General features: G+C 39.7%; 1 protein-coding gene across 1 annotated transcript in view; it reads right to left on the reverse strand.

Moving 5' to 3' along the window:
* Window positions 1-14,649, reverse strand: part of PDE3A (phosphodiesterase 3A) — a 355,000-nt gene extending 340,351 nt beyond the window's left edge. Inside the window, exon 1 of the mRNA XM_065940638.1 lies at window positions 13,558-14,649. Coding sequence (XP_065796710.1) covers window positions 13,558-14,493 — 936 coding nt within the window. The 5' untranslated portion in view covers window positions 14,494-14,649. The remainder of the gene's footprint in view (window positions 1-13,557) is intronic.
* Between the last annotated feature and the right edge of the window lie 4,004 nt (window positions 14,650-18,653).

Genomic DNA, 18,653 nt, shown 5'->3' on the forward strand with positions numbered 1-18,653 from the left:
CAGTTTCATTAATCAGTTCAGTTCAGTTGCTTAGTCGTGTCCGACTCTGTGTTACCCCATGGATTGCAATACACCAGGCTTCCCTGTCCATCACCAACTCCCGGAGCTTGCTCAAATTCATGTCCATCAAGTTGGTGATGCCATCCAATCATCTCATCCTCTGTCATCCCCTTCTCCTCCTGCCTTCAATCTTTCCCAGCATTAGGGTCTCTTCTAATGAGTCAGTTCTTTGCATCAGGTGGCCAAAGTATTGGAGCTCTGATTAACATGGCATTATAATTACATAAGATTAGCACCAAGGAAAAAGACGGTAAGAATTAAGATATACCAAAATACTTAGAAGGTAACAAAGAGTCAGTGTGAAATAAAGAGTGCATGTGTACGTGCTAAGTCACTCAGTTGTGTCCAATTCTTTGAGACTTTATGGACCATAGCCCACTAGGCCCCTCTGTCCATGGGATTCTCCAGGCAAGAAAAATGGAATGGGTTGCCATGCCCTCCTCCAGGGGATCTTCCTGATCCAGGGATCGAACCCGCATCTCTTAAGTATCCTGAATTGGCAGGTGGGTTCTTTACACTATCACTACACAGGAAATAGTCAATCTTAAATAAGACATATTTATCTGCTGACCTTTTTCATCAGTCTTGTCACAGAAGAAGTAAAAGTTCACACATGATTGCCATAACACTACATTTAAAAGTCAAAGTGATAAATGCACTAAAACCCTAAAAAGTAAGAATCTACATCTTTGATAGTAATCAATGTCTGGAAAGTTCATGAATAGCACTATGACCTCTGAAAAATGATCAGAGTTTTAGGTCTAAGTTAAGAACAGATCCCAACAATGCATGACTGGGCAGGAAGTGACACCCCAAGGGTCTCCTCTTTCCAAACCATAAGGAGTTCTAGATTTTGGGGGCACCGTCATTACATTCCCAGAAGAACATTCAATCAATGTGTGTGTATATATATATATATATATATATAATTTTTTTTTTTAAACAGAGGAATTCTTTTGATTTCAATCTAGTCTTCTTTCTACACAAGCAAAATGGTAGCTTCCATTTCTTTCACTCATTTATTATGGGCAATTTCCACTTCTGAATACTACTTTGGTTTTTAGATAATTTACTTAATCAGTGTTCAGTTATATTCTGATCCAACATTCCCAATCGAATTCTCACACTTTTCAATAAGGACTAGTTAGTGGCTTACAGAAATTCAACTGAATATATTTAAAAACTCTTGTCATTCTCTGGAGTGAAGAAGAGCTAATCCCATTATTATTCAAGTAAAAAGAATGAGAAGTGGACAAAATGAGACCTTAATAGCTGCTATAATTTAGGCCCTGCTTATCTAGCAAAAACAATTTCAATTGTAGCACAAACAAATCATTAAGAGTAAAAACAGACACTATTCAAATGGTTAGCTTCCTGTACCAAAATGAAAATAGAGTAAAAGGTTTTGCTCCTAAATTTCTTATTCTATTTTACATTTGACAAAAATGTCAGATAAATTTAGAAATGGCTCCTTTACCAAAAGAATATATCTTGTATATTTCAAAAGATGAATTAATCTATAACTAAATTCTCAGTTTGTCATTTATGTTTTCAAAGAGAAACAACATTCAGATTTTAAATATAATTCAAAGATACCTGAAACTCTCAAAGTTTTCAGTAGTGGTAGCCTTTCTAAAAGATCTATGAAACCATTTGACATCTACAAACTAAAAGAAACTTGTTTCGGGAAAAGAAAGTTGAAAATAACTTTTTTTTTTTCTAAAGCTGTACTCCTAGTTCATTTAAAGCCATGATAATCTGATGATAATCTGCTTAACATACTCAGAAGAGAAATGTTTGCTTTCAATGAGAGGAGATGACAATGTCTCTATTAAGAGTTAAAATACAGCAACAAAATATTCTTAGTTAACTTAAAACCTCCTTTCTGTTTTAACAAGTTCTATTAAAAATTAGGTATGCCATAAAATTGATTGGATAGATCATCATTCTGATGAAACCTTGTGAACTGTTGATTTTTAATGTGAACTGTTGATTTTTAAATTCCTCTGGACTCTGAAATTATGCTACCAAACTTCTAGATTATTCAGCACAATTAGACTAACATTACAGTTGGATGACATTTGAAAAAAGCTAATTTCACAAAGTCATCCCTGGAAGGAATGGGCTCAAATTATATTTTGTAACTGAGCGCAATTAAAAGATAAAAAGGAGATAATAGTTACTTTACATGAGAGTTTTCAGGAAAGGCAGCAATTCAGTAAGAACCTCTAACAAGAATATAGACTAACTATAAAAAGGTGTAGCTGAACACCTACCAGCACTTTGTAGAAAGCCACAGGAACAAATGTCAAAGTGGATTCTTTCTCAATTAAAGCATTAGTTGTACATGAAAAACACTTGAACTTTTATTTTTCTGAAAAACATACCCTAATTTCAGATACTGTTCTGAAGTTCATACCACATTGGTCTTGAGGGTGGTTTGGTTATTTTCAGTTGGAAGCGAGCTAAAAATAAATATCTAGGACTCATGCTGAGTAGGGTTTCCTACCACGAAAGGCACAGGCAAGTTCAGCTCCTTATCTGACATACGCCAGAGAATTTTTTTTAAGTTATGTTTTGAATTTTTATTTATTTTTAATTGGAGGAAACATCTTTACAATGTTGTATTGGTTTCTGCCACACAACAATGCAAACCAGACATAATTATACATATATCGCCTCCCTCTAGAGCCTCCCTCCCTTCCTCCAACCCACCCTTCTAGGCCATCACAGAGCATGAGGCTGGGCTCCCTGTGTTACATAACAGCTTCTCACCACTTATCTATTTTACACATGACAGTGTATCTATGTAGACAGCCTTCAGATTGGGAGAAAATAATTGCAAACAAAACAACTGAAAAAGAATTACATCTCCATAATACATAAGCAGCTCATACAATCTAATATCAGAAAAACAAACATCCCCATCAAAAAATGGGCAGAAGACCTAAACAGACATTTTTCCTAAGAGGACATACAGATGGCCAATAAACACATGAAAAGATGCTCAACATCACTCATTATTAGAGAAATGTAAATCAAAACTACAATGAGGAAACCACACCAGTCAGAATGGACATCATCAAAAAAATCTACAATAATAATAGTAACAATAATACAAAACAATAAATACTGGAGAGGATATGGAGAAAAGGGAACCCTCTTGCACTGTTGGTGGGAATGTAAATTGACATAGCCACTATGGAGAACTGTACAGATAAACTTTTTATAGTAATAAAAGTACAAATATTTTTAAAATGTAAATTCACAGACTAGTGAATAGGCTACCTTTTTCTACAGAAGTTTACTTCAATAGGTTTAATCACTAGTTCAATCTCAGGAGATTGGCGGATAAATATTTCAGAGTAAAATCATTTCTTTCTTCTCCATCCCTTTATTCCACTAGCTGGTGCCTATAATGAACAAGACACTGCACTGGAATTTTCTAAAAAAATATTGATGGCTGACTCAAGGAAGGGAAGAAGGGTTGATTCCTTTTATAATGAAAATGCTGTGACATGAGTGTGACTTCTTCAGTTCTTGAGCCTAGAAAGCAGATTTTTGGGGAGCCCAGGCAGCTCAGGGTGTCTCTCCTACCTCTCTGGGAGACTTGTGGAGTCAGGTGTTTGCCACCACCCAAATACAGGGTTGTCTTGTATGACAAGGACTAGCACTGCCTCCTGAAGAGCATTTCCTAAGCAGACCTGTTAACTTCATCCTCTGAAATACTTAGTTTAAAAATAAGAACCATTTCCTTTCTCTGTGCTCAAGCTAGTTTAAAAAATGTCCAAAGGAGGCTGACTCCACAGGGGTCGCCCCCAAATAAACCATTCCCCCTGCCAAATAATATTTCTATGACTTCAAGCTTCCATTAGGTTTATTTAAGTGGATTATATCTGAAGAGGAGGAAACACTTGCCACAGACACAACATAAATATTCAGTTATTTCACCTAACTTCAGAAGGTGGAAAAATCCTATTAAAATTCTATTAAATTTAAACCACAAGCTTCTTGCATAAAATTATTTCAATATTCTGACAAGGTACAGTGGGGTGTGGGGGATAGAAAAGCATTCCTTAAATTTTTAAACACACTCTGAGTGAGAAGAACCTATTTTGTTAAAAAAAAAAAAAAAAAGAAAGAAAATGCATTGCTTGAAAAAATATTTATACACACACACACACACACACACACCCAGGACATTATAAGAAAAGAAGACTGGCCAAAAAGAAAAAAAATTTACAAGCCCGACCTCTACATTAAAGTAATTTCAAAATTACCCAGGGTGAATGACTAGTTATATTAAATACAAACTCAAGTAACAGTTACGATTACTATAGTTTTTCATTATTTAGCTAGTTATTTCAAAGAAGGCTAAATTAAGCCAGCTTCACCAGGAGTGAGATTGAGTCCACATTATTTCTTTTTAGATAAATGTGCTTCTTTGTAAATCATGATTCTGTTACCTTTTGTTCTTTTCAGATTATCTCCTAAGTGATACATGAAAACCTACCTACCTCTGCATTTTTATTCTCTAGTGCAAAGATAAATAATGTCTTACTTTAAAAGGGAGAAATTCATAAATTGAAAAACATACGATAAATAACACATACAGATTATAAACCAATATACACAAAATAAATGCCTATTTTAAAAATAATTCTATACATCTATGTATATAAAGGATGATGCCATATATCAAAAGTTGTCTTCTCATCAATTTTCAATGTAATACTGGAACTATGCCTGGAGTTAATGAATTCATAGAGTTTGAGGAAAGGAGATGGAAAGAAGGTGAAGAAGGTGACTTTTTTGGAGTTTAAGGGGGGCAAGGGGCCTCTTTTTTTTTTTTCAATCTTTGGCGGTGCCATGTGGGGTATTAGATACCCGACCAGTGACCTAACCCCTTCAGTGAAGGCTCAGTCTTAACCACTGGACTGCCAGAGAAGTTCCAGCATGGTGGAAATTTTAAAGTTTGCCTTTTTCATCTGTACATTTTTATAGGTTCATGCAGTTTGAAATCACGCAGCGCTTCAAAAGCCACCTAATCTCAATTCCTAGTTTAGAAATTACACATTATCAAAATTTCCAGTCCTCTCTAGACACAAAATAGAAGCATTTTCCTTTTGTATATCTATGAGAGTGGTGTTTACATAAGCAATAGCAAGGAGTCATCAGCCTTTTACAGACACTGTTAGAATCTTCATCCATTAAAGCTACTAGTAGGTTTGTCACTTAAGTTTCCTAAGTTACCAAGATAACGACATGCATCATAAACATAAGCACTTTCATTTCTAAAGAGACTTTAGATAACCTAATAACAGACTATATCACCATGGCTGATCACATGTTCACACTGTATCCATAAGCCATCCCTCTTAACGAATCACACTTTGAAAGGCAAATTCATAATTAGATGGTAACACTGATTCTGTGTTATACATCAAGTTAACAAAAAGGTTCCTCATTAAGGACTCTTAAACTCTCCCTTCGATTAAAATCAACATATTTTAAAATATGTGCAATAATGTCAAAGGAGGAAAATCAGACTGACTTGCCAACTATTGGAGCACCAGGTGATACAAAAATGAGCTATCAAGATTATATACAAATGTGAACAGTTGTATATTAAGTGCTATCATAAAATCCACAAGGATTTTCCATTATAATGGAAGAGGTAACATTAGTATTCAAGTACTTCACCTCTTTAAAAACGTTCCAAAGATTAGCCATCAGCCACATGTGTCTAGCAAGTACTTGAAAGGTAGCTACACCAGACTGAGATGGGCTGTTAAGTGGAAAACATACACCACAAAATCAGACTTTAGCACAAAAAAACAGAAAGCAAAACATCTTGATTTATACATTGATTTTATGTTAGCATGATATAATGGATTAAATTAAACAGTATTATCACGGATTTCACTTAGTTGGCTTTTACTTTTTTATTTTTACTTTTTTATGAGACTACTGCTGCTGCTGCTGCTAAGTCGCTTCAGTCATGTCTGACTCTAGAAAACATGAAATTCAGTAATTTGCTCCTGTTATATTTCTATTGGACAATGCTTATCTATAATGTTTATAGGACTGTTTTCATCAAAGCCACTGGGTGACACTGTTTCTCCATTAAATTGATGCAAGTAAAGCAATTTCCTGGCAGAGGAAAAAGTCTTGCACATACCCAGGCATGCACACATGTATGCACACACATAATCACACTCAACAGACATCATGTGCTCCTTATAATTATCCATATTCTTAGGATGAAAAAACATGAATACACCTAAGTACTTTTATTATCATCTTAGCAGGGCTTGAAATACTTAAAATCTGTAATAATCATTCAGATTCCTCAATAACAAATGACAGCTCTAATCAAATCAAATAAGCAGAAGTTGTTTAGTTTCTGACTTTTCCCAAACAGCTTTCTATCTTCTAAATGGTAATGCTTCTCATGAATGCCTCTAAAAACTTACATCCTATTTACTTACATTTTAATGGATTCCCACAGAAACCATGAAAAATAATTTAGATGAACAAAAACCACCAGCTGTTTTTGCTAACAAAGAAATGCTTTACCCACGTGCAGATTCCATTTCACCTTAAAGTTTGAAATCCTGAACATTTTTAAATCAATTAACTAAAAACTAAAATGAAAACAAAAATCAATATTTAAACTACCACCATTCACTCTTCTTTGATGAGATAAAGATTCCACAAAGTAGGACTTTGCCAAGCAATTGATATTCATTTCTGGGACAAAGTCTTGAATAATACAGTCTAAAGGTTGCCTAGTAGATGACGAGAAAACTCACCTTTGTAAGGGCTCCAGAGTTTTGTGTTATGTGTACATTCAATGGGTTTTAATCAATCTTCTAATCCTGAATGAGAATTTGTAGTTGGAATCCAGTGTAAAATCACAAGTGATTAGTAGGTTCAAAATGATCTGCCTAACTCCTTTTTCACTGTTCCCCAGCAGCAGATTCAAGACCAACAGAGAACTGGATAAAAGTCAACACTTAACCTCAGGTTGCTACATACATGCTGATTCTCCCTCAGTTTCCTTTTCTCTGAAATCAGACTAATTCTAGTCTCCTAACTACAGCCTGCACTGTATTTAAGCATTTTAAGATCTCGCTGCAACAAGTTTCTTAAGCCTCAGGATACACCTCAGGATAGGAAAGTCACCCTTGTGTTAGCTTGAGGTGTATGTAATGTGTCTCCAATCCTGTATTATCTTTATTTCAGAAGTCCTATTAATGTATACTAAATTACTTTCCACTTCAAAGAAACAATTCCCCCTTGCCTTCAAAACCTAAACCTGCTCAAAACCTAAAACAATTATGCTTCACCATTGTGCATTGAGGACCTTCTGAAAAATCTATGAAAACATAAAATTTTTCCCCAGAGAAATGAAAGGATAAACTTTTGTGTAAAATTTCAGAGATAAGATGAACGGTTCTGGCTCTATTTAAAATCTGCTCTAACATATTATATGCACTGCTTCAGTGATTACCTAAGAGGTCATTTCCATACTTCACTGTGATTTCTCCCTTTCTTATGTTGGTATCTCATTATCCTAACTAGGCTCTAAGCTCTCAAGAGCCAAGGTGCTGCACTGTACCTGTATAGAATGTGTATGCTTTTTAGCACAAGGCTTACTAATGCACAGACAAAATATGTTGACTTGACATTGTGTAGGATCACTGACCAAAGACTTTAATGAATAACATTAGCTAAGGATAGCATCTTCTTCTAAAACAGTAGACATTTTGGGAGAACCCATACGGCCAACTAATATCTTCAGCAATCAGTATCTGACAAAGTTTTCTCTGAACTATGACGTCTACACATCTTTTGAAGATTTTTTCCCCCAGAAATCAAACCTGTGTATTTTATGTTGACAATCGTGCGAGTGTACCTTCTCAAGTGCAATGCTGAGATAACCCTAGAATAGCCTTATAGAAAACAAAAACAAAAAACTTCTTTAAAAAAATACTATCAATAGTAAAAGTATATACTGCGAGGTAATTCCTACAAGGATTTCAATTTCTATGTAAAGGAAATAATGTTCATTTGAATATTAAGAGCACAGATCTAAGTGCAAGAACATGGAGGTGTCTCTGAATCTCCTGGTTTATTCTGAATTATTTGATAGAGCTTCCTTAAAAATAGGAATGTATTAACAGGAAATAAACACGAATTGAGTTTTCAATCTGATACACTTGAAGCTTCTTTTAAAGATAAGTATCACACCCAGAAGAGGAAAGGGAGGTAGAGACTCCAGGGAATAGGAGACACGTGGCCAATGAGAGGCGTACCAGGTGGCGCTAGTGGTAAAGAACCCGCCTGCCAATGTAGGAGACTCGAGAAACACAGGTTCAATCCCTGGGACGGGAAGACTCCCTGGAGAAGGTAAGGGCAATCCGCTCCAATATTCTTGCCGGGAGAATCCCGTGTCCAGAGGAGCCTGGCGGGCTACAGTCCACGGGGTCGCAAAGAGTCAGACCCGACTGAAGCGACTCAGCACACACGCATACACATGGCCAATGAAAACAATTCACCAGAAACATGTAGGAGTGTGTCTAATTTCACAAAGCTCAAGAAACTTGCCCTATGCAAAAAAGGGTTTCTGAAAAATCCAACTCTGCCCCCTACACCCTAAATAAACTCCCTCTTTTACTAAGATTAAATAACCCAAGTTTTCAATCAAGTGTACATAGACTACTGGGCTGTTACTGGCACAAATCACATTAATCAAGAATCTTAAAATATAGCATATATGCAGATTTCTAATTTTGAGGTTCACAAACATCCTACTTCAACATAATAAATGAGGACTTATTGAAAAAGGAAGTGAACTTAAATTTGGTGAAGACTTTTATTCACCTAGAGTCCTGAAGAGATTCTTCTCAGAGCTGTATTTCCTAACAGAGAACAGCAAATTCACACAAATGTCACTACAGATATAATGAATGTTTTTCATGCCAGTGTCACTCAGCCTTGCCTGCCTGAGCCCCCTCCCCCTAGACTTTTCAAAATGTATTTCATACACAGAGTCACTGTTCTGGTTGTTTATTTAATTAACATGACAGCCCAGCATACACAGCATTTCTTTCAGTTCTACAGTTTTAACTTTTTTACACTTTAGACTCAATACAGAAAGAGTGAAATTACTGTTTGCCTCCTTCCAACCTCTGTAAATTTATATAGATTCACTGACTATTTCTGTCCGTTAAAACACTTTTTCCAGTATGCTTTAAATATCTATATCCAAAAAGTAAAATCACAATTTTGTCCCTACACACCAAAAAATTTTCTGCCCTCACCTTTCCCAAGGGATGAGAAAATCTTGTTTTTCCTTTTTAGGGTTTTCAGAAGTTGGCATTAATTAATTTTAATTCTGTCAGCAGGTCATAAATAATCAATATTGTTCTTTATATTGCCATATGCCAAGTTATACTCCTGAAATGTGATAGAAGCTACAATTGGATTTAAAACTTATGATTATTTCTGAAATTTATTAAATTTGAGAAATATGTTCTGTTATCCTGAAATATATTTAGGAGTTTAAAGAACAATTCATTCTATATTTCAGAAGAAATACTTCTGTATTTTAAAAATACACAGTAAATGCAAGAAAGTTGTACTTTTTACCAAAGATGTAAGGCAGCCTACCATCGAAAACTACACCTACTGCTGTATCCTACTCTTTTTGCTTTGCTGTTTCTGTTTTTGGCTTTTTTTGCTTGTAAATATCTTTCTTATATCAGTAATGAAAAATGTGATTCTACTTTTGATAACCACTAGACTCTTATAACAACTATTATATTCCTATAAAACATGCTAAAGATCTTTTTGCTAAAGATGTTTAATTAACAGCCTTAAGGCCCTATGTATAGTGTGAAAATATTTTGATTTTTAATCTCACAAAATGAAGTATACAGCTGTACATTTCTGACTGAGAGTATACCCACCACAAAGAATTTTGTCATGAACTGGTACAAAAGTATTAATGGTGAGAGGCATACAGCTTGTGTTTATTTTATGTGAAACTGTAGGCAAAGATATTAAATCCTTCTCAACATGTAATTAAAATAAAATTGCATTGGTTTGACTTCTTTCAAAAATCAATGTGTAAGGTGCTCCCAGTAATTAGAGGGAAAGAGCCAGCCAATTATTTTGAGTATCAAGAAAAGAGATACCCTTTCAAATACAATATCCAAGTGTTACAAGTGCTGAATTAAAATTTTATGTTGAAAAATAACATATTTAGTAATCATGCATAATTTCTAATAATTCAAGAAATTCTAAGAACCTTAGTGTTTGGAAGGCAGGATGATACCTGCTCAGGGATATAAACATCCACTTAAGAAAGATACATACACCTTAATGGAATCATCTGCCTTCTTAACCAAAAAAGTACAGTTTGACTCACTGATCTACAAAATCTTGAACCTGCTGGGTCAGTAGAAGTGACTTAAAAGCCAGGCAAATGTTACCAACTCTGTTCTTTCCTGAGAGCCTACTCCTTCATTCGCATCTCACAAATACACCCAGTGTCCCATTAATTCTGAGACTGAAGACTAGATCGATCTCCTTTCTTTGGCTGAAGCTGTACTTATGATCAATGCTGCAAAACTCAGTTCTGTATGTAATAGTTGATCTGTTGTCTTCATGATGGGGAAGGGGAGAAGGCAGGCAGGGAGGGAGGGAATTCTGTCATTTGGTTTGCCTTATGACAATTTTATCATCTATTCTCCTTGACCTTTCAGAACTGAGTCATTGCCGAGAGATAGCTCCTAAGCTAGTGGCCGCTATCACTCACACGGAGAAGAAAAGGTTGGAATTCTCTCACCTTTAAACCTCACAATGAGCAAAGTCCAAATGAAATTCTCCAGAGGACTCTGCCAGCTTCTCTGTGTTTTATGTTCTTACACCTCTACTTGAAATTCACTTGTTGCCTGAGGACTGTCTTAAAGAGTAGACATTCTTTCAGAGAAGAACTCCTAATCGGGTAGCATTCAGGGCCGTATTATACATGTGTTTTATAATTATTTTGATTCTTGATTTCATAAAGCATGCGGATGACAGTGGTACACTTTGCACCCTTAATCAGAAGTTTGCTTCCTTGTGATAAAACAGATAAGCCATTTACTATATAGCTCCTGAACTTTTCACACAGTTAGGCTAACGTATGAGATATTGCCCTGTCTTATAAGATCCTAGTGCATTGTCAGTTCCCACCCACCCCCCACAATTATGCTCAGCAACAGCTTTAAAGGGTCATATATAAAAACTAGCCTTAAGTAACATGCACACACTTATCCATGCCCTCATTAAAAATTCAAGTAAATAAATTTCTGCTAAATGTCACCTTGCTTTCCCATCAACCATAAGAGATAGTCTCTCATTTTAGGAGAGTCTTCATAAACACAGCCTTTAAAAAAAAAAAAGGCAACCAAAGAAACTGATCAAAATATATTATGAATATACATGATCGACCACATTCATCTGCAAAACATGTGAAAATTCAAAGCTCAGTAATTTTCTTAGAAGTCTGCAGGCTATTCAAATCATCCATTTGTCAATTCAAACCAGAGAAAACCAATAAAAATCTATGGGTTAATTAACACTGCTGGTTAATTCCCCTAAACAGCTTCTCATCTTAAATCCACCCTTAACTCTTAAATGTTAATAAGAAATTTCAGAAATAGAATTTCAGAGGTTAAATGATATGAATTTGGAGTCAAGTTAGTTATGCTTAACTCACAAATTTGCCTTAGAAATTAAGTTTCAATTTTGCAATGATCAGGTCACATTTCCCTGTAAGTTAAAGAAAAGTGAATTTGAAATACATTTAAACCAGCAGTGTTTTCATTTAAAAGATGTTCTATCAGTGACTTTAAAAAGAAATTAAAATGTGTTTTCCTCCAATTGGCTTATAGAGAGCTTACATTATTCTGGTGATGTCCAGATTTCTACCAAAACTAAGTATCAGTCAGTGGCCTGTTTTTAACTTCACCCTTAGAGTAAGCTAAACCCAAGAAATATTTGCTTTATCTAAAGGGAAAGCTAAATAAGTACATTTGTTTTAAAATAAACACAGAGACTACAATATTGTCATCCATTCTGCTAAATAATGTCAAACAACCACATTCTATGTAATTAACTCCATTTGAGAAAAAACTGGTCATCACACCATATGGTGACTGCTATTTCTTAGAAATACCCAAATGATTATCCACAGAATAACCTAAAGAGAAAAAGCTTACTACGTCTTAGGGTATTCTCTCACTCCCTAAAGTTGTCCCCTCATAGTACCACAGGTAGGCATAAACTTAAAAGAGAAAAGTGTAAATTTCCACTTGCTATACTTAACCAGCTCTCTACCACCTCCTCCCCCAAGTGTCAAATCAGCTTGAAGCAGAGAGGTGAACACTGAAGTTCTCCTCAGATACAATCTGCTTTTAAAAGAGGGGTTTGTTCTTTTACACCCTTTATAGCAACTGTATTCCATGATCTCAAAACAATGATAATAAGGAAATAAGTCCCCCAAATTCACTAAACATTATCTGAGATAACCTCACTCATAATTCTAGATTCCTCCTCCTCCTCTCTGAAAGATTTATATTACCAGCAATTTAGAAATAGTTTCCTGAATTATTATTTCCTGTATAAATCCACTTGAATTGCTAAATATTCACTAAGTATGTAGGTACTCAAGAGAAATTTGTTTCAAGTTGACACTAACAGCGCAGTTCACGATTCTGACAAATTCTGAAGTTCAGACATATTGTTCCCCAAATTGAAGTTTATGGTTATAATACAAAACACATCAGCATGGAATAATGTATGTCCCCAAATTACATTTTAAAAAGCAAACTGGGCACCACCAAACTCAGCCTCTTCAAGTAAAACTTACTGCAAAACGAGAATATACCAGCGCCTCACCTTCAAGCACTCCTTGCTTCAACTCTAGAATACTTTTTACTGACTTTCATAAATGTTTACCTGTCTCCTTAGAAGAAAGAAATTTTATGAAAAGAAACAGAAAGAAATTCTATAAAAAAGAAACAGAAAGAAATCTAGCAAAATCCTCGTTTTCAAAATCACCCACTTAAAAAAACAAAAAAAAAAAACAAAAAAAACCTTAATTCGAACATTTCTGCTAAAAGAGGAAACCATGAGAGCACTTAAACGTATAGACAAGTCATCCGCCAGGTGTAGCACATCTAAAAGTTGGCTCAGCTGTGAAAGACCCTGCAAAGACCATCTAGTTTTATTACTTATTCGTGTTCCTGTTGTTCAGGTTATAAAATATTGTGCGAGAGGGCGAGAAAAACTCGCTGGTTTCCAAGTCTGAAGTTAGGGCACTTTGCTGGGCTGTCTTTTCCTTCTGTTCCCAGCGCTCCAATTCCCTCCACTTTGTGGCGGATCCCGAAAGCTTTCAAGTTTTCCCGAGAGGCGAGTGAGAGGGGGGCTGCAGGTCCTTACCTGTTCCCGGGGGATGCAGGGCAGGGAGGTCCTCCGATGGGACTTGCTGCTGCAGCCGGACATCTCGGCGGACACCACGGAGCTGGACCGCCTCCTCCTCTTAAACACCGAGATCTCTTCCTTGGTCCCAGCAATCAGCTGGGACCCGAAATGCTCCCTCGGAGCCGCCCCCGAGTACTGCGGCAAGATCTGCTCCACGTACCTGGCCAGGAGGATTCCCAGCACGCCGGCCAAGTACGCCAGGTAAGGTCTCCAGGCAACCTTGAACCTCTCTAAGGAAATGAGGGCCACGGTCCTGACCGCGCTAGTCAAGGCGATCATGAGGACGCCCAGCCTCAGCCTCAGCACCAGCCATGTCGCGGCGGCCAAGCAGCTGAGCACCACCCCCGCGGCGGGGAGCGAGAGTAAGTGATCCTCCCCGACGCCCAGCCCAATCTGGACGAGCGCTTCCCCCCCGCAGCAGACTGCCAGCAGCGCGACGGCCAGAGGCAGGCGCACCCCGGCGCGCAGGAGGTACAAGCCCATCCAGAAGAAGGCACACAGGAGACTGAAGAGCAGCGCGGAGGGCTGCAGCCAGGGGCCGAGCGGCGCGCCGCCCCCGGGAGCACCTCCCCGAGGCCCCGGGAAGACGCCCCCTCCTGCTGCCTGGGCGGCTTCCTCCTCCTCTGCCGCCGCCGCCTCCTTACTCCGCTCCAGGTCACAGCCGATCTCCCCGCGGACCAGCCTCACCAGCAGAGCCAGCAGAAAGGACAGGGAGCCCGCGCACAGCGCCGAGGAAAGTTTCCGCGAGCGCCGGAGCGGCCGCAGCACCCGGGCGCCCCAGCAGCCTCGGCAGCCCACGTCCCGGGGCGATGCGGGGCCCGCCGCTGGGGCCGGCCTCGCCTCCCGGTTGCCCGGCGTGGCCCCGACTCGGGCGGCCTCGCCCGGCACGGCCATGGTGCGCCCTCTTCGCGGAGTCCCCGAGGGCCCCCCCGACGCCCCCACCCCGCCACACGCACACACACACACCCCCACACACAGGCGCGCGCTCACGCCCGCTCTTCTCGCAATCCCACCCTCGGAATCCCTGCTGCTCCCAGGCCCGCGAGCACTGAAAGTTTCAGCTTTCGAATAACTCCTGGAGAAGGCTCGATGCTCCAAAGAGACGCCTTCCAGTGAAAAGCTAGCACAGGCAGAAGCGATCAGACTTCCTCTTTTTCTCTCTTGGAAAAGCTTTGCAGCATTCTCCGCTCCACCCCCACCCCCGACTTCGGTCCTCCGGGGTCTCTCCCGACTTCAGGATTTTAAAGATCGCCCGAGGCGTCCGGCGTGCGGGGGTCGCAGCTGGAGTCGGGGACGCGAAGCAAGCTCGCAGCCATCCTGGGCGCTGCTGCACGCTAGGGGTCCGCAGCCGACGGAGGTCCCCCTTCCTCTCCTTAATGCAGCTCTTTCTCCATCACTCTTTCTTTCTCCTCGGCCGATCCTCCCCGACCCGGCCCCAGGAAGCGAACCGCCATTCCCTGGGGCAGAAAGCACAGCTTTCCCTGCGTCTGTCGGTCCAGTTCATGGCAAAAGGTGGCGAAAACGGAAAGGGGGCTGAGAAATAACCAAGAAGTTGTTAAGTCCCGTTGGAGAGACACCCAGTCGGAGAGACGAGCGGCTGCCGCAAGGGAAGGGAGGGAGGGCGAGCGAGCTGGAGAGGAAGGGAGGGTGGGAGGGAAGGGAGGGCGAGAAAGGAGAAGGAGATTTACAATTTTTTTTTTCCTTCTTTTTGGTGCGAAGTTGTTGGTGATTTGCAATTTTGCAGAAGGGAGGAGAGTGGAGACGACTGATTAAAACTGTATAAAAAAGCAGGCAGCTGGAGTGATCTGCAATCCCGCTGGCTTTCTTTAAGGCAACTCCCTAGGAAAGCGTTCCCAGCCCTGCTCCCGCCCCTCCCCGGAGGAGGCGCTCTTCGTAGCTCGAGCTTCTTTCCCCGGATCAGAGCCGGGCTGCGCTGCCAGCATCCTGGGGAAGGAGTGGCTTAGACCCGTCCACCGCTGGGCTCGCAGCCTCTCGGGGCTCCAGGGTCTCAGGCTGGCCCTAACAAGAGCTGCCCAGGACGTTAGAGTGAAAAAAGGATGGTGCTTGGATACTTAGCTCGAGAGGGGAGTCCGCAGACTTCCCACTGTCCTGAAAAATGACAGCCACATCTACTGTCTGAGTGATTCAAAGATACTTATAGACTCAAGTCAGGTCCAACTGCAAACCAGCGTCAGGTGGCATTGTAAGGCCTTAACTGCTCCTGCTGGAAGGTCTGTTTCGACAGAGAACCTAGCCTTTCCTGTCGGTCCAAACAATGGAAAATCTCAACAAGTTACCTAGACCCGAATAGCATTATTATTGTTGTTGTTACTTAAAAAAATACAGTGTATGAGAGTATTAGTCAACAGTTGTTGATGATGGATGTTAAATTACATTAAGTGGCCCTAGCCTCAGAGAAATGTACAAAGCTAGGAAGCTCAACCAATCAGAAATATTTTAAAAATCTCAAAGTCGGTCTGGACGAGGAGAGGGTGATAAGAGGAGGTAGATTAACACTAGGAAAGATCTTAAAAGACTGCCTATGGTGAAAGAGTCTACTATGAAAAAGCCTTGTGAGAAAAAAAATCAGGACCCTAGTTATTCATGTTTATGGGCTGCACTTTCCTACACTGTATAATGTTGAATTTGAGAAACTAAAAAATTTTAAGCCAACTGTTTTGGCAGATTATAAAAAAAAAAATAGTATCTTTTAAAAAGTCCATCAGTGTGGGAAGTTGGTTTTTTTAAAATATTGAACACAAGACCAGCTCACTCTTGTTCATTTTTAATATGGCATTTGCCAGTGGTCATGTATGGATGTGAGAGTTGGACTGTGAAGAAAGCTGAGCACAGAAGAATCTTTGCTTTTGAACTGTGGTGTTGGAGAAGACTCTTGAGAGTCCCTTGGACTTCAAGGAGATCCAGCCAGTCCATCCTAAAGGAGATCAGTCCTAGGGTGTTCATTGGAAGGACCGATGCTGAAACTAAAACTCCAGTACTTTGGCCACCTCATGTGAAGAGTTGACTCATTGGAAAAGACCCTGATCCTGGGAGGGATTGGGGGCAGGAGGAGAAGAGGACGACAGAGGATGAGATGGCTGGATGGCATCACCGACTCAATGGGCATGGGTTTGGGTGGACTCTGGGAGTTGGTGATGGACAGGGAGGCCTGGCATGCTGAGATTCTTGGGGTCGCAAAGAGTCGGACATGACTGAGCAACTGAACTGAACCTTAAATGTAATTTGCCCTCACTAATAATAATAAAGATAATCTAATTTTGTCTTAATTATCTGAACATTCCAGGGTAAAGTGTGTTTAGAACCTGGAGTATCTGGATAATTGGCTCAATGAAAGTGAAAAAAAAGTGAAAGTTAGTTGCTCAGTCATCTCCAACTCTTTGTGACCCCATGGTCTGTAGCCCACCAGGCTCCTCTGTCTGTGGAATTCTCCAGGCAAGAATACTGGAGTGGGTAGCCATTCCCTTCTCCAGGGGATCTTCCTAACCCAGGAATGGAAACTGCATCTCTTGCATTGCGGGCAGATTCTTTAATGTCTGAGTCACCAGCGAAGCCCAAGTGACTTAATATGCTATTGTATTTTATGTGTAGAGATGAAGCAATCTAAAGAAAAGGCAAAGAAGATACCCGAAAAAGAAAATTCGTGAGACAGGGGAGAAGATAGCTTAAGACGTAAGCTTGACTTTGTTGGAAACAGCCTGCTTTAGTTTGGGGCAGATGTTAATACTTAGATCAGGGTGTAAGTGGATATGAGGAACTGTGACAATACAGCTTCTCTCCATCAGATGTCCAGAACTGTGTTACCACATGGAAAACAAGTTGGGCAGCTAGTCAATGGCAGTGGGCACCATCTGTTTAATAATTAAACAGGAGTAGCGATCTCTTTGCCAAAGACAAATGAGCCCCTAGCCTGCCTTTTGAGTTTTCTTTTTTAGACATATGAGTCATATGCCAGAGCCTACCTGAAACATTTGAGTGAAAAGCCTTGATTGGAATATTGTGATGATATCCACTGCCATCAAGAAGAGCATATTAAAATGAAAACCTGTCAAGATCCGGGTATATATCAAGATTAGCAAGAAAGGAATAGTGAGAATTTTAGAGTATTTCCATTTTTCCCTGTACTCTACCGCCACAAGTGTCTCAGTTCTTTAGGAAAAAAATAATAAATCACCATAAAAACTGAAGTTTTAAGAGATGGAATGTGGATATCAAAGCAACATTGTGAGCAGAAGAACATAAGAATGGCATCTGTTAATGGCAGCAAAACAGAAACATTGGGTCTGTATGTTAATTGCATTCTTGAAATGTTCAATTGTTTTATGGAGGCAGTGTCCTGGTTTCTCCCAATTCTCAATAAGCCTCACAACCAGAAAGTTATTTTTTCTACCAAAAGAAAAGAAGCTAGATTCCACCTCTCCTGGCATTACCATCCAGAATCTGGAGGCAGGGAAATGAAAACAATAAAATCTTCTTCTTAGGTAGATGCAGAAAGTTGCAGAGCTATACTACCTGAAAGAAGTGTCTAGCACTGAACGTAACATAATTCAGTTCAGTTCAGTTGCTGAGTCGTGTCCGACTCTTTGAGACCCCATGAACCGCAGCATGCCAGGCCTCCCTCTCCAAACCCAACATATAAAGTGGACATTGAGCAACCACATAGAAATAAAAGTTGCCCATTTTCTCCAGACAGTTCAGTTGCTCAGTCATGACCAACTCTTTGCAACCCCATGGACTGCAGCATGCCAGGTCTCCCTGTCCATTGCCAACTCTCAGAGTTTACTCAAACTCATGTCCATTGAGTCGGTGATGCCATCCAACCATCTCATCCTCTGTCGTCCCCTTCTACTACCGCCTTCAATCTTTCACAGCATCAGGGTTTTTTCAAGTGAGTCAACGCTTCACATCAGCTGGCCAAAGTATTGGAGTTTCAGCTTCAGCATCAGTCCTTCCAATGAATATTCAGGACTGATTTCCTTTAGGATGGACTGGTTGGATCTCCTTGCAGTCCAAGGGACTCTCAAGAGTCTTCTCCA

The sequence above is a fragment of the Muntiacus reevesi genome, chromosome 1, assembly GCF_963930625.1.
Source record: "Muntiacus reevesi chromosome 1, mMunRee1.1, whole genome shotgun sequence".
In the NCBI taxonomy this organism is placed as follows: domain Eukaryota; kingdom Metazoa; phylum Chordata; class Mammalia; order Artiodactyla; family Cervidae; genus Muntiacus; species Muntiacus reevesi.